General features: G+C 46.4%; 2 protein-coding genes across 2 annotated transcripts in view; both read right to left on the reverse strand.

Moving 5' to 3' along the window:
* Nucleotides 1–20,952, reverse strand: part of LOC141076815 (uncharacterized) — a 918,929-nt gene that overhangs the window by 136,221 nt on the left and 761,756 nt on the right. The gene's annotated exons all lie outside the window — the stretch shown is intronic.
* LOC141076790 (uncharacterized) overlaps nt 15,019–20,952 on the reverse strand; it is a 49,470-nt gene continuing 43,536 nt past the window's right edge. Inside the window, exon 3 of the mRNA XM_073564099.1 lies at nt 15,019–16,268. Coding sequence (XP_073420200.1) covers nt 15,030–16,268 — 1,239 coding nt within the window. The 3' untranslated portion in view covers nt 15,019–15,029. The remainder of the gene's footprint in view (nt 16,269–20,952) is intronic.

Consider the following 20,952-nt stretch of genomic DNA (forward strand, 5'->3'; position numbering starts at 1 on the left):
GCCGCTGATTGGGTGCAGGGCTCGTGTGATGTGAGAACCTCACATAAGCCCCGGGACAGTGAGTCTCGACACCGCTGAAGTGGAGCCGGCACGCCAGTGGAGTATGACTGGTTTTATTTTAATGAGGCCAAACATGAGGAATGAGTTCACTGAGAAAAAAAATATATATATGCTGTATTTTGTGAACTATAAAACGCACCCGTTTCAGAGCAGGAAATTAGGGAAAAAAATTAAAGCAAAAAATGTGGTCGATTCTGTACTTAATATTCCCTACCCTGGTATGCATGGCCCCCTGATCCCCATTCTGGTATGCATGGCCCTCATTCCTATACTGGTATGCATGTCCCCATCCCTATCCTGGTATGCAGTGTCCCCATCTCATCCTGGTATATATGGATCCCTCATCCCTATCCTGGTGTGCATGGATCTCTCATCCCTATCCTGGTATGCATGGATCCCTCATCCCTATCCTGGCAGGAATGATTGCCCTCATCCCTATCCTGGTATGCATGGCCCCCATCCTTACCCTGGTATGCAGGGCCCCCATCTCGTCCTGGTATGCATGGCTGCATCCTTATCCTGGTATGCAGGGCCCCATTTCATCCTAGTATGCATGGCCCCATCTCATCCTGGTATGCATGGCCCCATCCTTATCCTGGTATGCAGGGCCCCCATGTCGTCCTGTTATGCAGGGCCCAATCGCTATTCTGGTATGATTGGCCCCCATCCCAGTCCTGGTATACATGGCCCCATCAAAATACATAAAAAAAATTACAGTTACCTACCCGGCGCTCCCTCACAGCATCCTGCTCCGATGCCAGCAACTGCTTTATGCTTGTAAGCAGCACATGGCAGGGACGTCATGCACTGCTCATATACAGAGCACAGCTGCCGGAGCACTCACCGGGACTGTGTGCACAGAGAGCAGTGAGTATTCATTCCTCTTCGGTAGCGCGCAGTGTCAGTCACCGGCTTCCTGCTGCTGCCGGCGGTCACGTGTGCCGCTACTTAAGAGAAATGAATATTCATTGGATTCATCATTCATTCATTCATCAGGAGACTATTTAATATTGAACTATATTCAAGCGGGACTAGACGAAGAAAACCCTAAAATCATGTATCATGTTATCCGAAACAGTCAGAAAACTAGCCCCATATTGGCAGCTCCCAGACCTCAGACTATATACTGTGTAAGTTTATAAGCCCCTCCAGTGTCAGGAATAGATAGTATGTGAAAATACCGTATATACCACTCAGGAACACTTACCTTTCAGAGATAATTTCCATATTCATACTAAATAATGGCACAGATCTCCCAGACATTATGACTGCACATATCCCTAGTCTTTATACCGATATTGCACTCATTCCCTGACAGACCGCAGCATGGCCATTAGTTAGAAGCTGCTAATGATCTTTGGAGCAGGTAAGTTTTCCCTGAGTGGTCCATATTGGGCCGTCTGAAGACTGAGTTTAGTCTAGGACAATTTGTCTGCACTACTAATTAACAGCAGTTACATTACCAAACTAGGGCAGTCCCTATAGGAGAAAACCCAAGAATTATACTGGATTTTCACATACTATCTATTCCTGACACTGGAAGGGCTTATAAACTTACACAGTATATAGTTTGAGGTCTGGGATCTGCCAATATGGGGCTAGTTTTCTGACTGTTTCGGATAACATGATTTTAGTTTTTTTTTGTTTAGTCTCGCTTGAAAATAGGTCAATATTGGGGGCGTGGCTATGTAGCGTGCAGGAGAGGACGCTGCTGAAAGAGCTCCTTAGAATCCTGAAGAAATCCTGGCATCTAGACCCCTTTCTACATAACTTACTGGTGGCGATCTGGACCCCCTGGACGTTGGGACCCCCCTGGTGCCCCACAAGAGAGCGTGAGGTGGTTGCTGCAGGCGGGCGGCTGATCCTGCTCCTCCACGAGGTGGTGGCCATCTTGGGCACGCGGCTCTGCTGCTGAGAGCTGCGGCGCTGATTCACACCGCTGCACCGCAGGCAGTGAAGATACTGGCAGACCGATAGAGGGGACACGTGGTGAGTGCCCTGGAAAATTGGACCCTGCGTGTTATTCTCCCCTCCGTTAACCCCTCACTGCGCTGGCTGGTGCCATTACTGAGGGAGGCTTTGAGCACCCTCCCCCACTACTGCTGTCTCTGTGGGGATCCCTCTCCCTCCCCTGGCCACAAGGGACTCTTATGAATAGTGCTCACGATTATATATAGCCTCCTATCTGCGGCCTATGCTGAAACTATAATATCTATTATTAACCCTGCTGTGATTGCCCTCTGCGGTGGGAATTGTCCGGGGTACATATTTCTGACTGCCTCACTAGATCGTATTGCAATCAGTCATGAGTCGATTTAAAGGGCCAGGAGCGGCAGAAAAATTAAAAGAGTATGCAAGACCCAACCCCTCCGAAAGTGCCCGACTCCTTAGGAATACCTCCTCTCAAGTTCAACGCAAAAATAGCCCTTCTGCGGATGAGGAGGAGATGGAGCAGGAGCAGTTGATGCAGGCTATCTTGCTGACCAGGACATCCCTGATGGAGAAAATCGAGGATGTCTACACGGAGGTGGGGAGGCTTCGTCACGATATGCAGGCCATGAAGGGACGTATTACGGAGGTGGAGACGAGGGTTTCCAGGGTGGAGCATAACATTACACCTATGGAGGCCAAATTGACGAAGGTGGCGGGCTCCATGAATGCTTGGAAACAAAAGGCGGATGACTTGGAAAATAGAATGCGTCGGAATAATATCCGCATTATTGGCCTGCCTGAGCGCTCGGAAGGTCAGCATCCTGAGCAGTTTCAGGAGGACTGGCTTAAGACCTCCCTGGGGGATGAATTCTCCCCAATGTTCGCTATTGAAAGAGCCCACAGGGTCCTTACAAAACTCCTGTCTCCGGGGGCCCCACCTCAGCCTTTCCTGGCACGCCTGCTCAATTGTAAGGACAGGGACACCACTCTATGTCTGCACAACTAAAAAGTCCCATCAAATTCAATAATGCTGTCGTCTCCATCTTTCCGGACTTCTCCATGGAATTGCAGAAGCAGCGGGCACAGTTCATCGAGGTCAAGAAACGGCTCAGGGACAGAAACATTGTGTACTCGATGATATACCCGGCCCGGCTCCGTGTTGTTCACGGAGGTACCTCCGTGTTTTTTACAGATCCGGCGGAGGCGGCTGAGTGGCTGCAGTCCCATGGGGGATCCCCTGCGAAGGAATCCTAATGTGACGGCTGTTAATTTGAATCCTTTCAGTTACAGGTCTAATTGGAGCTTCTTCGGCAAGGATCCAGTTACCAACAATACCGGACGCTGTGTTCAGTGATGGTATCCCTTTCGTTATTTTTTGATGGGGGCGTGAGACTGTGCTCCTACATCACTAAGTTCTTGTTTTGTGTTTTCTCTTTTCAAGGTTTTAGTTTTTATAGGTATTTAGATAAATGCCGCAGCCGATGCCAACTTTGTTCTCTAGGTAATGTCTCTGCATTCTGTTCGGGTACCACTGCACAACATACCCAGATAGGCGGGAATGGGTTCTGAGCTAATTTCTATGACCTGGAATGTAAGGGGCATAAACCCCCCCCCGAAAGAAAATTAAGGTATTCTCACAGATTAGACAATATCGCCCTCATATTGTGGCTCTGGTTGAGACGCACCTGACCAGGGATATGGTTCGGTGGGTGCAAAAACCATGGGTACAGTGGTTTATACATGCCTTTCACACCAGCTATTCCAGGGGAGTTTCACTATTAATACATAAAGATGTTCTGTGGGAGACCAGGGAGGCCTGGAAAGACCCTGAGGGACGATTTGTGTTTGTACATGCGCTAATTGACTCAGAAATATGTTATCCTGTGTATTTACAACCCTCCTCCAGCAAATATGTCCATTATCCAGAAGGCATTGCGTTTCGCCCTGAATTACCCAGATGCTCATGTTATTTGTATGGGAGATTTTAATTTGGTGATGAATAGTGTTGAGCATTCCGATACTGCAAATGTCGGGTATCGGCCGATATCCGCTGTATCGGAATTCCGATACCGAGTACCGATATTTTTTCAATATCGGATATCGGAAGTTCCCATAATGCAAAGAGCCACTGCTGTGGCTCTGATTGGCTGCCGAAATGACGTCATCATGATGCGCGGTCTGTGCGCATCATGATGCGCCGTCAGTTCGGGCCTTCCGGGGGGTCTATGCCGACTGCCCGAGGTTCTGTACCGGCCTGCCGGGGGTCTGTGCCGACTGCCCGGGGTCTGTGCTGACTGCCGGGGGTCCGTACCGGCCTCCCGGGGGGCTGTGCCGGCCTGCCGGTGGTCTGTGCCGACTGCCCGGGGGTCTGTGCCGACTGCCCAGGTGTCTGTGCGGACTGCCGGGGGTCTGTACCGGCCTGCCGGGGGGCTGTGCCAGCCTGCCGGGGGGCTGTGCAGGCTGCGGGGGTCTGTACCGACCTGCTGGGGGGCTGTGCCGGCCTGCCGGTGGTCTGTACCGACTGTCCGGGGGTCTGAGCAGACTGCCGGTGGTCTGTACCGGCCTGCCGGGGGGCTGTGCCGGCCTGCCGGGGGGCTGTGCCGGCCTGCCGGTGGTCTGTACCGACTGTCCGGGGGTCTGTGCAGGCTGCGGGGGTCTGTACCGGCCGATACAGACCCCCGGCAGTCCGCTCAGACCCCCGGACAGTCGGTACAGACCACCGGCAGGCCGGCACAGCCCCCCGGCAGGCCGGTACAGACCCCCGCAGCCTGCACAGACCCCCGGACAGTCGGTACATACCACCGGCAGGCCGGCACAGCCCCCCGGCAGTCCGCACAGACACCTGGGCAGTCGGCACAGACCCCCGGCAGTCCGCTCAGACCCCCGGACAGTCGGTACAGACCACCGGCAGGCCGGCACAGCCCCCCGGCAGGCCGGTACAGACCCCCGCAGCCTGCACAGACCCCCGGACAGTCAGTACAGACCACCGGCAGGCCGGCACAGACCCCCGGCAGACCGGCACAGACCCCTGGCAGTCCGCACAGACCCCCAGGCAGTCAGCACAGACCTCCGGGCAGTCGGCACAGACTCCCGGCAGGCCGGTACAGAGCCCCGGGCAGTCGGCACAGACCCCCGGCAGGCTGGCACAGACCCCCGGCAGGCCGGTACAGACCCCCAGGCAGTCGGCATAGACCCCCCGGAAGGCCCGAACTAACGGCGCATCATGATGCGCACAGACCGCGCATCATGATGACGTCATTTCGGCAGCCAATCAGAGCCACAGCAGTGGCTCTTTGTATTATGGGAACTTCCGATTCCGATATCCGATATTGAAAAAATATCGGTACTCGGTATCGGAATTCCGATACAGCGAATATCGGCCGATACCCGATATTTGCAGTATCGGAATGCTCAACACTAGTAGTATGTATGTATGTTGCATGCATGTGGTATATATGTAGTATGCATGTAGTATATATGTAGTATGCATGTTGCATGTAGTATATATGTAGTATATATGTATGTTGCATGCATGTAGTATATATGTATGTTGCATGCATGTAGTATATATGTGGTATATATGTAGTATGCATGTTGCATGTATGTAGTATATATGTAGTATGCATGTTGCATGTAGTATATATGTAGTATGCATGTTGCATATACACTCACTGGCCACTTTATTAGGTACACCATGCTAGTAACGGGTTGGACCCCCTTTTGCCTTCAGAACTGCCTCAATTCTTCGTGGCAGAGATTCAACAAGGTGCTGGAAGCATTCCTCAGAGATTTTGGACCATATTGACATGATGGCATCACACAGTTGGCGCAGATTTGTCGGCTGCACATCCCTGATGCGAATCTCCCGTTCCACCACATCCCAAAGATGCTCTATTGGATTGAGATCTGGTGACTGAGGAGGCCATTTGAGTACAGTGAACTCATTGTCATGTTCAAGAAACCAATCTGAGATGATTCGAGCTTTATGACATGGCGCATTGTCCTGCTGAAAGTAGCCATCAGATGTTGGGTACATTGTGGTCATAAAGGGATGGACATGGTCAGCAACAATACTCAGGTAGGCTGTGGCGTTGCAACGATGCTCAATTGGTACCAAGGGGCCCAAAGAGTGCCAAGAAAAAATTCCCCACACCATGACACCACCACCACCAGCCTGAACCGTTGATACAAGGCAGGATGGATCCATGCTTTCATGTTGTTTACGCCAAATTCTGACCCTACCATCCGAATGTCGCAGCAGAAATCGAGACTCATCAGACCAGGCAACGTTTTTCCAATCTTCTACTGTCCAATTTCGATGAGCTTGTGCAAATTGTAGCCTCAGTTTCCTGTTCTTAGCTGAGAGCAGTGGTACCCAGTGTGGTCTTCTGCTGCTGTAGCCCATCTGCCTCAAAGTTCGACGCACTGTGCGTTCAGAGATGCTCTTCTGCCTACCTTGGTTGTAACGGGTGGCAATTTGAGTCACTGTTGCCTTTCTATCAGCTCGAACCAGTCTGCCCATTCTCCTCTGACCTCTGGCATCAACAAGGCATTTCCGGCCACAGAACTGCCGCTCACTGGATTTTTTTTCTTTTTCGGACCATTCTCTGTAAACCCTAGAGATGGTTGTGCGTGAAAATCCCAGTAGATCAGCAGTTTCTGAAATTCTCAGACCAGCCCTTCTGGCACCAACAATCATGCCACGTTCAAAGGCACTCAAATCACCTTTCTTCCCCATACTGATGCTCGGTTTGAACTGCAGGAGATTGTCTTGACCATGTCTACATGCCTAAATGCACTGAGTTGCCGCCATGTGATTGGCTGATTAGAAATTAAGTCTTAACACACAGTTGGACAGGTGTACCTAATAAAGTGGCCAGTGAGTGTATGTATGTTGCATGCATGCAGTATATATGTGGTATATATGTAGTATGCATGTTGCATGCATGTGGTATATATGTAGTATGTATGTATGTTGCATGCATGTAGTATATATGTAGTATGTATGTTGCATGCATGTAGTATATATGTAGTATATACAGTGGGGAAAAAAAGTATTTAGTCAGTCAGCAATAGTGCAATTTCCACCACTTAAAAAGATGAGAGGCATCTGTAATTTACATCATAGGTAGACCTCAACTATGGGAGACAAACTGAGAAAAAAAAATCCAGAAAATCACATTGTCTGTTTTTTTTTCATTTTATTTGCATATTATGGTGGAAAATAAGTATTTGGTCAGAAACAAAATTTAATCTCAATACTTTGTGATATATCCTTTGTTGGCAATGACAGAGGTCAAACGTTTTCTGTAAGTCTTCACAAGGTTGCCACACACTGTTGTTGGTATGTTGGCCCATTCCTCCATGCAGATCTCCTCTAGAGCAGTGATGTTTTTGGCTTTTCGCTTGGCAACATGGACTTTCAACTCCCTCCAAAGGTTTTCTATAGGGTTGAGATCTGGAGACTGGCTAGGCCACTCCAGGACCTTGAAATGCTTCTTACGAAGCCACTCCTTCGTTGCCCTGGCGGTGTGCTTTGGATCATTGTCATGTTGAAAGACCCAGCCACGTTTCATCTTCAATGCCCTTGCTGATGGAAGGAGGTTTGCACTCAAAATCTCACGATACATGGCCCCATTCATTCTTTCATGTACCCGGATCAGTCGTCCTGGCCCCTTTGCCGAGAAACAGCCCCAAAGCATGATGTTTCCACCACGATGCTTTACAGTAGGTATGGTGTTTGATGGATGCAACTCAGTATTCTTTTTCCTCCAAACACGACAAGTTGTGTTTCTACCAAACAGTTCCAGTTTGGTTTCATCAGACCATAGGACATTCTCCCAAAACTCCTCTGGATCATCCAAATGCTCTCTAGCAAACTTCAGACGGGCCCGGACATGTACAGGCTTAAGCAGTGGGACACGTCTGGCACTGCAGGATCTGAGTCCATGGTGGCATAGTGTGTTACTTATGGTAGGCCTTGTTACATTGGTCCCAGCTCTCTGCAGTTCATTCACTAGGTCCCCCCGCGTGGTTCTGGGATTTTTGCTCACCGTTCTTGTGATCATTCTGACCCCACGAGGTGGGATTTTGCGTGGAGCACCAGATCGAGGGAGATTATCAGTGGTCTTGTATGTCTTCCATTTTCTAATTATTGCTCCCACAGTTGATTTCTTCACTCCAAGCTGGTTGGCTATTGCAGATTCAGTCTTCCCAGCCTGGTGCAGGGCTACAATTTTGTTTCTGGTGTCCTTTGACAGCTCTTTGGTCTTCACCATAGTGGAGTTTGGAGTCAGACTGCTTGAGGGTGTGCACAGGTGTCTTTTTATACTGATAACAAGTTTAAACAGGTGCCATTACTACAGGTAATGAGTGGAGGAAAGAGGAGACTCTTAAAGAAGAAGTTACAGGTCTGTGAGAGCCAGAAATCTTGATTGCTTGTTTCTGACCAAATACTTATTTTCCACCATAATATGCAAATAAAATGAAAAAAAAACAGACAATGTGATTTTCGGGACTTTTTTTTCTCAGTTTGTCTCCCATAGTTGAGGTCTACCTATGATGTAAATTACAGACGCCTCTCATCTTTTTAAGTGGTGGAACTTGCACTATTGCTGACTGACTAAATACTTTTTTTCCCCACTGTATGTATGTTGCATGCATGTAGTATATATGTAGTATATATGTATGTAGCATGCATGTAGTATATATGTAGTATGTATGTTGCATGTAGTATATATGTTGTATATATGCATGTTGCATGCATGTGGTATATATGTTGTATGTATGTATGTTGCATGCATGTAGTATATATGTAGTATGTTGCATGTAGTATATATGTAGTATATATGTATGTATGTTGCATGCATGTAGTATATATGTAGTATGTATGTAGTATGTATGTATGTATTTTTTTTTTGTATATTCAGCACATTAGCCGGATGATGGGACTACTACTGTCCCATCATTGGCTAATGTGTCAATCACCGTCATGGTAGCAGGCATCGCCCGAGGGGACTTGTAGTCCTATCGGACAATCCTGCACAGACCTCCGCAGGCTGCACAGACCCCCGGACAGTCGGCACAGCCCCCCGGCAGGCCGGTACAGTCCCCCGCAGCCTGCACAGACCCCCGGACAGTCGGTACAGACCACCGGCAGGCCAGCACAGCACCCCGGCAGGCCGGTGCAGACCCCCGCAGCCCGCACAGACCCCCGGACAGTCGGTACAGACCACCGGCAGGCCGGCACAGCCCCCCGGCAGGCCGGTACAGACCCCCGCAGCCCGCACAGACCCCCGGACAGTCGGTACAGACCACCGGCAGGCCGGCACAGCCCCCCCCGGCAGGCCGGTACAGACCCCCGGCAGTCCGCACAGACCCCCGGGCAGTCGGCACAGACCCCCGGAAGGTCCGTACACCCCCCCGAGAGGCTGTACAAGGACAGAAAAGGGTTTTTCTTATTCCGATACCGGAAGTCCCATAGACTTGAATGGGACTTCCGGTATCGGAGATACCCGATACTTTTTTCGTATCGGGCCGATACCATCCGATCCAATATTTTAGGGTATCGGATGGTATCGCTCAACACTAGTGATGCTTAATCATCTAGATAAGCTGAGGCTGGATGATGGGGTGCGGAACGGGACATCCCCCCCGGTTACATCCCAGCTGTCACAATTCATGGCGGGAAGCGGGTGGCTAGATCTATGGAGAATGCGCCATCCTGAGACAAGGGAGTATACTTGCCATTCCTCCATTAAACGCTCCCTATCTCGTATAGATGACATTTTTGGATCCAGCAGCCTAGCGATATGCGTTGACAATATTGAACATGGCACTAGGGGGATTTCAGACCATTGTCCGGTTGTTCTTAAGCTTAAATTTGGCCCATCGACCAACAGGATAACATGGAAGTTGAACCCTTTTGGCTGAAGTTGATAAAATCGCCTGATAGATCGATAGATCAGTTACGTTGCTTCGTCTCGTCCCACCCTGAACCCCGAAATGTTAATATATTTTGGGACACTCTTAAAGCTTATCTGAGGGGTTGTTTATACTCTACGATCTCTTATATTAAACGGGTGACATCGGAGGAGGATGGCGAGATGGAGCAACGTCTGAAAAATTCGGAGGCAGCCTATATACAGTATCTGATCAAACTAACAGCAATAGGGTGGAGTGGTTGACTGCTCAAAGGCTATATACTCAATATATTGATACTAAAACTAAACGTAAACTATTTTTTACTAGACAATCTTATTTTGAAATGGGGAATCAGGCGAGTAAATTCTTGGCTGATTTGGTGCGACAGCATAATACAACTAACACAATTCTACAGATTCGCAACATGGATGGTACTCTGGTTTCTTCAACGGAGGAAATTCTGAAATGTTTTTCTGATTATAAGGCTGTGTGCCCACGTAGCGATTTTTAAGCATTTTTGCCGCGATTTTCGGCACGAAAACGTTTAAAAATCGTGTACAGAACGCCCCCCATGCATTCCTATGGCATTCTGCACATGCTGTGCTAATGCTGCGCTTTTTTCCACAGCAGAATCGCATCGCGGAAAAAATCGCAGCATGCTCATTCTTTTGTGCGGAATCGCAAAGAATTGCCGCGATTCCGCACCCATAGGAATGCATGAGAATCGCTTACCTCCCGCATGTGGCTATGCCCACCATGCGGGAAGTTAAGCGTCTCATGTGCGGTTGGTACCCACGGTGTGGAGGAGAGGAGACTGTCCTCCAGGCCCTGGGTACCATACCCCTGTAAAAAAAAAAATAAAAAATAAAAAATCTGGGTATATTTACCTTCCGGCGTCCCGCGCTGCATTCCCGGCCTAAGCGTTCCCAGTAATGCCTTGCAGCACGGTCCTGTGAGACGTAGTCTCGCGTGACTCTAGCGGTCTCGCGAGATCGCTATAGCAACGCGAGACTACGTCATCACAGGTCTCGCAAGGCATCGCTGGGAACACTGAGGCCCAGGAATGCAGCGCGGGACGCCGGAAGGTAAATATACACCGATTTTTTTTATTTTTTTTAGCATTTTAACATTCTATCTTTTACTATTGATGCCGCATAGGTGGCCTCAATAGTAAAAACCTGGTCACACTTGTCAAACACTATGTTTGACGAGTGTGACCAACCTGTCAATCACTTTCCAAGCGATGTTTCAAATCGCTTGGAAAGTGCTTGAATATCGCACACGAAAATCGCGGCAAAATCGCGATCATAATCGCGGTGAAATCGCGCGGAAAAAAATGCGCAATTTCTGGAAAGGAGTCCGGTTTTTGGTGTGCGTTTTAACACGCAACGTGGGCACAAAGCCTTATAGTTCATTGTATAATTCTAAAACTGATATGGACGGCCGGGAGTGTCTAAATTACTTGTCAGATATGGAGTTTCCTACGCTGAGTCCTTCCCAGCGGGCCTTTATGGATGCTGAATTTACTCTGGAGGAGGTGGAGGATGCCATAAAGGATATGGCCTCTGGGAAGGCCCCTGGCCCGGATGGCTTTCCTGTTGAACTGTATAGGAAATACCAGGAGATACTGGCGCCTCTTTTGTTGACGGTGTTTCAGGGGATTTGGGAGGGGGGATGCATGCCGGAATCCTTCTATGAGGCCAATATAATAGTTCTTAAAAAGGAGGGGAAAGATCCTTTAGATTGTGGATCTTATCGGCCCATATCATGGGTAAATGTGGATTATAAGATTTTTACAAAAATTTTGGCCAAGAGGTTGAATTCAGTCATATTAGATCTTGTACACTCTGACCAAACTGGTTTTATGCATGGTAAGAGCACCTCCATTAATATTAGACGAGTCCAGTCAGTGGTCCAATATAGCTCTCTGGTGCAGGACAATGAATGGGCATTGGTATCGATGGTAGCGGCCAAGGCCTTTGACTCTCTTGAATGGCCTTTTCTCCGTGCATGTTTGCAGAGGTATGGATTCGGTGATAGATTTCAAAAATGGGTCAGTATTTTGTACATGAAGCCTAAGGCCCGGGCCATTGTAAATAATTCCATATCTGAGCCATTTTCACGGCATAGGGGAACTCGTCAGGGGTGTCCCCTTTCCCCGGCCCTTTTTGCTCTTGCTATTGAGGCAGTGGCAATTCGTATAAGATCTTCCCCTAATGTTGCTGGTATAGAAATAGCAGGTCGGACAGACACCATGGGCCTATATGCTGACGACATGGTGATATTTATGGACAAAGCGGAGGAAACCCTGACAAGAGTGATCACTATTATAAATAAATTTGGTAAATTTTCTGGCCTATATATAAATTGGGGGAAATCTGCTCCGATGCCTCTTTCCCATGCTCCAATACCACGACCTGAGACTCTCTCCTTGCTACCCATTGTAACCAGTTTTAAATACCTGGGTGTCCATATTTCTAAAGACAGTAAACTTGATTTGCACCTTAATATATATCCGCTACAGGAGATGGTTAAAGTCAAATTTGCGATCTGGGGTAAACTTCCACTGTCTGTGGCCGGACGTATTAATTTAAATAAAATGATATTACTCCCCAAACTTAGCTACTTTCTTCAACATAGTGCTGTAGTGGTGCCCAGATCCTTTTTCGCTAATTTGAATTCCCAAATTACATCTTTTATATGAGGGAAAACTAGGCCCAAACTTAAGCTAGCCACTTTGCAGAGGCCCAAGAAGGGAGGGGGGACAGCGTTACCCGATTTCTTCCTGTATTATTTGTCTGGGCAGGCCAAAGCCATAAGCATGTGGATACCCGGCGGTCACCTACCTAATTCTGAAAACCATTTACTTCATGCCGCACAAACTAGTTGCCCGTTTGGATTTTTTGAAATGAGGAAAACAAATGTCTCACAACTGCTGCCCCTGCTTCGTCTGGCACGATCAATATGGAAACAGATCAAGAGGGTGGTTGGATTTGAGGATATTGTAGCTGAGATGCCCCTATGGAATAATGGTTACCTTCCGGCGTTACTTGAACATCCATCTGCCGAGTTTTGGGCTCAATATAGTATCTCTACGATAGGCGATCTGTATGACCGTGGAACATTGATCTCTTTTGAACAATTACAAATTAATCGCAGTGTCGCGAGGTCTCAGTTCTTTCATTATTTACAGCTAAGATCAGCGTTTCAATCACATATGAGATGTATAGGTACAGATAATGCTATTTCATCTCTACCCTTGATAGGGATCCTTAAATCACAGGGCCCCCAGGGTCACATCTCTTCTCTATATACATATCTGTTGTCAATAGGGACAGAATCCACCATAGACTCCGTTAAGAAGTGGGAAAGGCTCATCCCAGATACACAGGGAGAGGAGTGGGAAGAAATTCTAGAGTCATCGATCAAGGTATCTCCGTCTGTTAAAAACAGGATGATACAGTTATATATTATAAATCAATCATATTTGACTCCAACTCGACTCTTTAAGATGGGCCGATACCAATCGTCAGAATGTTTGAGATGTCACTCAATAGATGCAGACTTTGTTCATATGATCTGGGGTTGTCCGGTTGTTGCACAATATTGGAGGGAAGTGACATCACTACTGACGTCTCTGGTACAAATTCCTGTTCCCCTTGAGCCACTGGTCTGTCTACTTGGAGTATGGGATGAGGAGACATGGGGTCAATATGTTGGGATATTCCTAAGAGAGACACTGTTTATGGCACGAAAGGTATTGGCATTGCGGTGGATGAGGAGTTCATCTCCCTCTCTCGAGTCCTGGATCAGCCTGGTAAACTCGATTATTCCATATGAGCGCACGTTATATCAGAATAGAGGGTGCCCAGGTAAATTCGACAAGATATGGGAGAGGTGGAATTCCTCTCACCTTACTTTGCAGAGTGTAGATGTCACATAATAAACAACTAAGTGTGTGGAAGTAGGCTGCGGAATAGTTTTTTTTTTTTGTTCTCGTAGATGTAGGTATGATTTAGTAGTCAGGTAGATCTCATCACTGGAATAATAACACAAGGCCACTGTGATTTAATGCATATTATGTTTTGCTTTATTTGTATGCAACTGGTATTTACATTTTGCTGTACATTTTAATGCAGTGTGAAATATATGTGTATTTATATTATGCTTAACATTATATACCAGTATGTATGCAGTACACTTGTTTATGGTTCAATAAACGAATTAAAAAAAAAAAATAGGTCAATATTAGTCTCCTGATGAAGCCTTTAGTGAGGACGATGAAATCCATAGAAATTAGAGGCTTGGAGAGTGAGTGTCAATACATCACCTCACCCTATATACTGAGATGTGGGGTACATGTTTTTCTATTAGTCACCTATTGATTAACCTTCAGGGGGTGAATCATGGGTATAGTTTTACATTTGGAATTAATAAGGTTTAGTTTTATCCTTTTGTCAGAAAACATGAGGAATGACAAGAGACAACCCATTTAAGAAGATTCAATTTTGATTAAAACTATTCCAACATTATGAACAAAAAAAAGACTTCTCCCCTATGTGACGTCTCTGATGTTTATTAACAGTTGATTTCCAAGTAAAACATTTCCCACATTAAGAAAATGAAAAAGGCTTCTCCTCTGTGTGACTGCTCTGATGGTGATCAAGAAGCGCTTTCTGGTTAAAATATTTCCCACATTAACAGGAAAAAGGCTTCTCTGCTGTGTGAGTTCTATGGTGGTTGACACAATTTGATTTCTTGCTAAAACATTTCCCACATTCTGAACAGGAAAAAGGCTTCTCTCTTGTGTGGATTCTCTGGTGCTTAACACAATCTGATTTATTGTTAAAACATTCCCAAAATTCTGAACAGGAAAAAGGCTGCTCCTCTGTGTGGGTTCTTTGATGGCTATCAAAACTTATTTTCCATTTAAAACATTTCCCACATTCTGAATATGAATATGGCTTTTCTGCTGTGTGAATTCTATGGTGATTAACCAATTGTGATTTCCAGTTAAAACATTTCCCACATTCTGAAGAGGAAAAAGGCTTCTCCCCTGTGTGAGTTCTCTGGTACTTAACACAATCTGATTTATTGCTAAAACATTTCCCACATTATGAACATGAAAAAGGCTTCTCCCCTGTGTGAGTTCTATGGTGATTAACCAATTGTGATTTCCAGTTAAAACATTTCCCACATTCAGAACAGGAAAAAGGATTCTTCCCTGTGTGAGTTCTATGGTGATTAACCAATTGTGATTTCCAGTTAAAACATTTCCCACATTCTAAACAGGAAAAAGGCTTCTCCCCTGTGTGAGTTCTATGGTGATTAACCAAATCTGATTTCTGGTTAAAACATTTTCCACATTCTGAACAGGAAAAAGGCTTCTCCCCTGTGTGAGTTCTATGGTGATTAACCAATTGTGATTTCCAGTTAAAACATTTCCCACATTCTGAACAGGAAAAAGGCTTCTTCCCTGTGTGAGTTCTTTGGTGATTAATCAATTGTGACTTCCAGTTAAAACATTTCCCACATTCTGAACAGGAAAAAGGCTTCTCCCCTGTGTGAGTTCTATGGTGATTAACCAATTGTGATTTCCAGTTAAAACATTTCCCACATTCTGAACATGAATATGGCTTCTCTGCTGTGTGAATTTTCTCATGTGTAACAAGACTTGAATTCTGAGTAAAACATTTCCCACATTCTGAACAGGAAAAAAGCTTTTCCCCTGTCTGAGTTCTATAGTGATTAACCAAATCTAATTTCCGGTTAAAACATTTACCACATTCTGAACATGAAAAAGGCTTCTCCCCTGTGTGAATTCTATGGTGATTAACCAATAGTTTTTTCCAGCTAAAACATTTACCACATTCTGAACATGAAAAAGGCTTCTTCCCTGTGTGAGTTCTCTGATGTGCAATAAGATTTGATGTATTTATAAAACATTTCCCACATTCTGAACAGGAAAAAGGCTTATCCCCTGTGTGAATTCTATGGTGATTAACCAATAGTTTTTTCCAGCTAAAACATTTACCACATTCTGAACATGAAAAAGGCTTCTTCCCGGTGTGAGTTCTCTGATGTGCAATAAGATTTGATGTATCTGTAAAACATTTCCCACATTCTGAACAGGAAAAAGGCTTCTCCCCTGTGTGAATTCTATGGTGATTAACCAATAGTTTTTTCCAGGTAAAACATTTCCCACATTCTGAACATGAAAAAGGCTTCTCCCCTGTGTGAGTTCTCTGATGTGCAATAAGATTTGATGTATTTATAAAACATTTCCCACATTCTGAACAGGAAAAAGGCTTCTTCCCTGTGTGAATTCTTTGGTGTGTAACAAAATGAGATTTCTTGTTAAAACATTTCCCACATTCTGAACATGAAAATGACTTCTTTGCTTTAGGACCAGTTTGTTTTTTAATGCCTCTTTTGTGACTTTGATTTTCCTTAGTAGTAAGTAATGAAACAGAAGGTTGGACCTGTTTCATAGGATCAGACAGATCTTTGCTGTAAATAGATGATGATATATCTGGAGTAACAGCAATCACTTCAGTTGTATCTTGTAGGATCTCAAGATCATCAGATTTAAAAATTGAAGATGTCAGCTGTCCGTCTGATCTCCTGGTACAGTCATCTGCTAAAATAAAAAAACATTTTTTTTTAATAAAATATCCTTGAGTTTTATATTTTTGAACATTTCTACTTAAACTGTCCATAAAAATGGCAAGCTATGTAAAAAACTTTAATTATTTACCAAGACAATGACAGTTCACAGTCTAATAGAAAACCTTGTTGGATGAACCAGTAGTGTGTGGTGTTCAACTGTTTGTTCATTCTGCCTCCCAAATATTGAATAAAAAGAAACCAATCAATGTTATATAGGCGAAAATAATACCAATTCTCATCCCACAAAAACAAGACCCCACTCAGGTCCATCATCTGTCAATAGAAAACCAGATAAGCCAGGCTACAGTTAATGTTATAGTTAAGGTTACTGTTAGGCTAAAGTTTGGGTTACTGTTAGGGATACTGTTGGGCTAAAGTTTGAGTTACAGTTAGGGTTACTGTTAGTGTTATGGAAATATATATGTATATTTCATATAGATCTCACATGCATGCTATATACGCCATATATACTCCATATATACACTCTATATTCATATATGCTCGCATAGAGATATAATCATAGCTGTCTTGAACTTTTTTACAGGTTACTGCAGCTGATCTGACCCCATGAAACCTGTCTGGACAAACAACTTGAGAAATATCTAGCAGACATAGGAAATGTGGAAGTAAGGCCAGATGTGCCAGCCGATACCAGAACATGCTGACACTGCAGAACAATAGGCCGTAAATTATATTGCTAGAATCAGCTTTTTTGGTAAACTCTTCCATATATGTTCATGTATTCAAACTGACCAATTAAACTAGAAGTTCAGCCTTTATGTTAATCAGATAACCTCCCTTTCCTACACGTATCCATAAATATAGGTATGCTTAATAAAGCTACAGAGCATTGAAAGAATCGATTGCTGTCTCTGTATACAGTTCTTTTCTTCCAGTTGAGCGCTCAATAAGACTGTCTAATTTGGGCAGGCCACAGTACGCACAGGGGTAAATCTACCCATATAAATTTCTACAACAATCTGGCGCCCAACGTGGGGCTGTGGACGAAACGCACGGGGACCCAGCTGACCGGAAAGACGGGGGTGCCGTTATGGGCCTGGCCCACGGGACGGAGGCTGCAGCTCCATAAGTAAGGTAAGAAAATTCTGTCATCTTGCCTGAATGTCCCGTGTCCAGCCCGGGTCTGTACCCCTAGCCGGTCAGGTGTGGTCACCACCGTATCCCAGGTAGAGTGTAAAAAGTCCACCCTTATCTAAACCCTGGGATAAGCTAAGTGTCTGCTGTGGTCCTGTGTGTCTAAGATCCGGGTGAGAGAGTTGGTGGAAAATTGTGGCAGATTTGTGTTTGTGGTTGATGGGAGACCGATAAAAGGGGAGTTTGACCCACTCAGATAGGTCCTCACAAATACACCTGGACACAGGGGGAGGACAGGAGAAGCCTTGCCCAGGGACAGGTGGTGGGGCCTTACGGAGTTATCACAAGGCAAATCTCACATCAAGCTATCACAACAAACACCCGTGCACAGGAAGGGACAACAGCGCCCACGCCAGGCCACGCGGTGGTGTTAGCTTAGGGGAGATATTGCAGGCCAAACCACTTGACAGGTTGCCACCAACACACCTGGTCACAGGAAAGGACAGGAGAAGCCGGCCCAGGTATCCGGTACAACGTGTTAACATTCCCGGGTCACCAGCGCAGTGCACCCGGTGTGGTTGGCAGTTATCGGTTACCAGCAGCTGTTTCACATACGAGTCGCAAAACAAGGGCTTTTGATCTCTCTCCCCGGACGTCTCAGTGTTTGCTACCCCGTGATGTGCCGTTTGCTTTCCATGTAGACCCGGGACTGGAAAGTCTAAAGTCTTTTTTGCACTTCATCTTTTTGCCTGTAGGGTGTGTCCCTGATATACATATTTTCCAGATTGTCACATTTTGATTTACACTCTGCTGTTTGCATAATTTTATCTTGCATTTTTGGTAGTGGTTTTTGTTACTGCCGTATGAGAATTTTCGGGAAAGCTGCGTCATTGTCATTTTGAGTATATTACTGTAGTCACAGTCTGCTTTTTGGTTTTCCATTGTTCTCAGATTTTACAGAGACGCAAGCATAAAAAGAGGAAGTTGGGTGCCTGCATTCTGCATTAACACTTTTTATTGTTGGAAGCTGTACTAGTTTTTGGACTTTTATTTCCTTTTTGGAGCGTTTTACCAAGGTTTACCAACTTTTGTGTTTTTTTTCTTTCCTTTTTCCCTCTATTTTCCATAGTATTGGTTTTGGGTTTTTTTTCTGAGTGGTTCTTCTACAGTTTATATACGTTTTGATCTTATCAAGTTTTTGGTTTATTGTCCTTTTAAAAATCTTTTTAAAATTTTTCCTTTTTCCTTTAAATTTTTTAAAAATTACAGACTGCTCATGACAATATGTGAAATCCATCAGAAGGGCAGATTGCAAGCAGCAGAATGGCAGGATATATTAACACAGAAAAAGGGAAAATTAGTTGATGCCAACCTGCTAAATGAAGCCACCGCATGGTTCCGAGTAGCAGCGGACCTGCATCGGTGTGGAGCCACTGAGAGATATGTGGACACACCAGGAAATGATTTTTATGTGTACAACTTTGCAAAACGTATGAAACCATCTGCACCTCCACCCTATGGTGAAGGGCAATACTGGGTGTGTGAAGTCTGCTCTCAGCAGAATCCATTGTACAAGGAGACCTGTGCTGCCTGTGGTGCTCCGCGCCCCTCCCTACAGGGAGCGAGTACTGCAAGTCCCAGCATGCCCGCCCTGGATGCTGGAAAGGGGAAGCGCCCAGCTCCCCCTCCTCCCTCTGCTCTTTCCTCGCTTCCTCCTTCACGTCTCTCACTCCCCCCCACCTCTTTCTCCGCTGCTCTCTCAAGCCCTCCCGTCTCCTCCCTCCCTTCTGGCTCTCGCTCCAAAACTCTCTCTTCACGCCTTTCATCTGTACTTCCTCTTTCTTCACACTCTCATGGTTCAGTGGTACCACCTGGGCCAACGCCCAATCCCGGTCCAGTATCACTGTATCCCGTTCTAAAAGCACAGGGGACCTTTTATGTGCCGCACAATGCACAACCAGTGTCACTCATGCACTCAGGGGATGACGCTGAAAATCCCCAAGTTGACACTGATGCAGACAATGACCAGTCACACACTCAGACCCAGCAGGGGGCAGCCAGCTCCGCTCATCATGAAGGAACACTTCAAAATTCCAGCCGGACTGAATGTACACGCTTGGGAGTCGGGACTGAAGCTAATAGACCAGCTCAGAGAATGGGCCAAAGGCAGATTGGCTGGACAGGCCCTCAGCCTGCAGGACATGAGTCAAGACAAGACAGAGTCGGTGGAGAAGTTTCATGGCAGAGTAATGCAAGTCTTCCAGGACCTAGGTTTCACCATACATGACCAGATACACAGGCAGATGCTGGCACAGGCCTTTGTGCATGGACTGAGAGAACCAATCAGGAAACCACTAATAGTGGCCAGACCACAATACAAGTCAATAGCAATGGACATCCTACTCACAGTGACCAAGGGGATCGAATCTCAGCCAGGAGTGCGGAAGACAACCCCCCTCATGGTGGCCACTGACGGGGAAGAGCAGCCACCACGCAAAGACAGGAAAACTGTCAAATGTTTCAACTGTGGAAAACTTGGCCATTACCGGAGCCACTGCAGAGCACCCCAACGAGCCAAGACTTTGCCCAGAGGAACAGGCCAGGAACGGAACACAGGAAGCAATGAAGAACCCTGTCCATAGGACAGGGGCAAGCCAGGTCCACAAGACACCACGCTCCTACCATGCAAGACACCCCCCGGTAGGACCAGTACCCCGAATTTCCCTGAAAGTGGATGGCGTTGTCAGATCTTTTCTTGTGGACACTGGTGCAGCCAGAAGTGTGATGAGACATGTGGAACTCCCTGACCCCGCCTGTTTGTCAGAATCCGCTGTGTCCTGTGTGGGGATCGATGGTCAAGTCAGACAGTCCCAGCTCACAAAGCCTCTAAGCGTGGGGACACAGCCAGGACACTCTGTTCTGTCCCAGTTTGTGGTGTCAAAAACCTGCCCACTCAACTTGCTGGGAGCGGACCTACTGCAGAAGATGAAGGCAACCATAGTGTTCGAGGAAGATGGGACTGTGACGCTCTCCTCACCCCTGACCCAAGAGGACACAATCATGCTGGCGGCCCTGCAGGAGCCTCAAACAACCAATGCAGGCCTACCCCAGGAGGTGCTGGACGTAGTACTAGAAGATCTGTGGTCCAAAGGGCCCCAGGACGTGGGGAAACTTCAAGTGGCCCCGATGCGGGTTACACTCAAGCCAGGTACCCCGTACCCACGCAAGGCCCAGTATCCTCTGTCCATCGTCCAGAGCCAAGCTGTCTCTGAC

This window comes from Dendrobates tinctorius, unplaced genomic scaffold (assembly GCF_039654945.1).
Source record: "Dendrobates tinctorius isolate UK_male_01 unplaced genomic scaffold, ASM3965494v1 ptg000430l, whole genome shotgun sequence".
In the NCBI taxonomy this organism is placed as follows: Eukaryota; Metazoa; Chordata; class Amphibia; order Anura; family Dendrobatidae; genus Dendrobates; species Dendrobates tinctorius.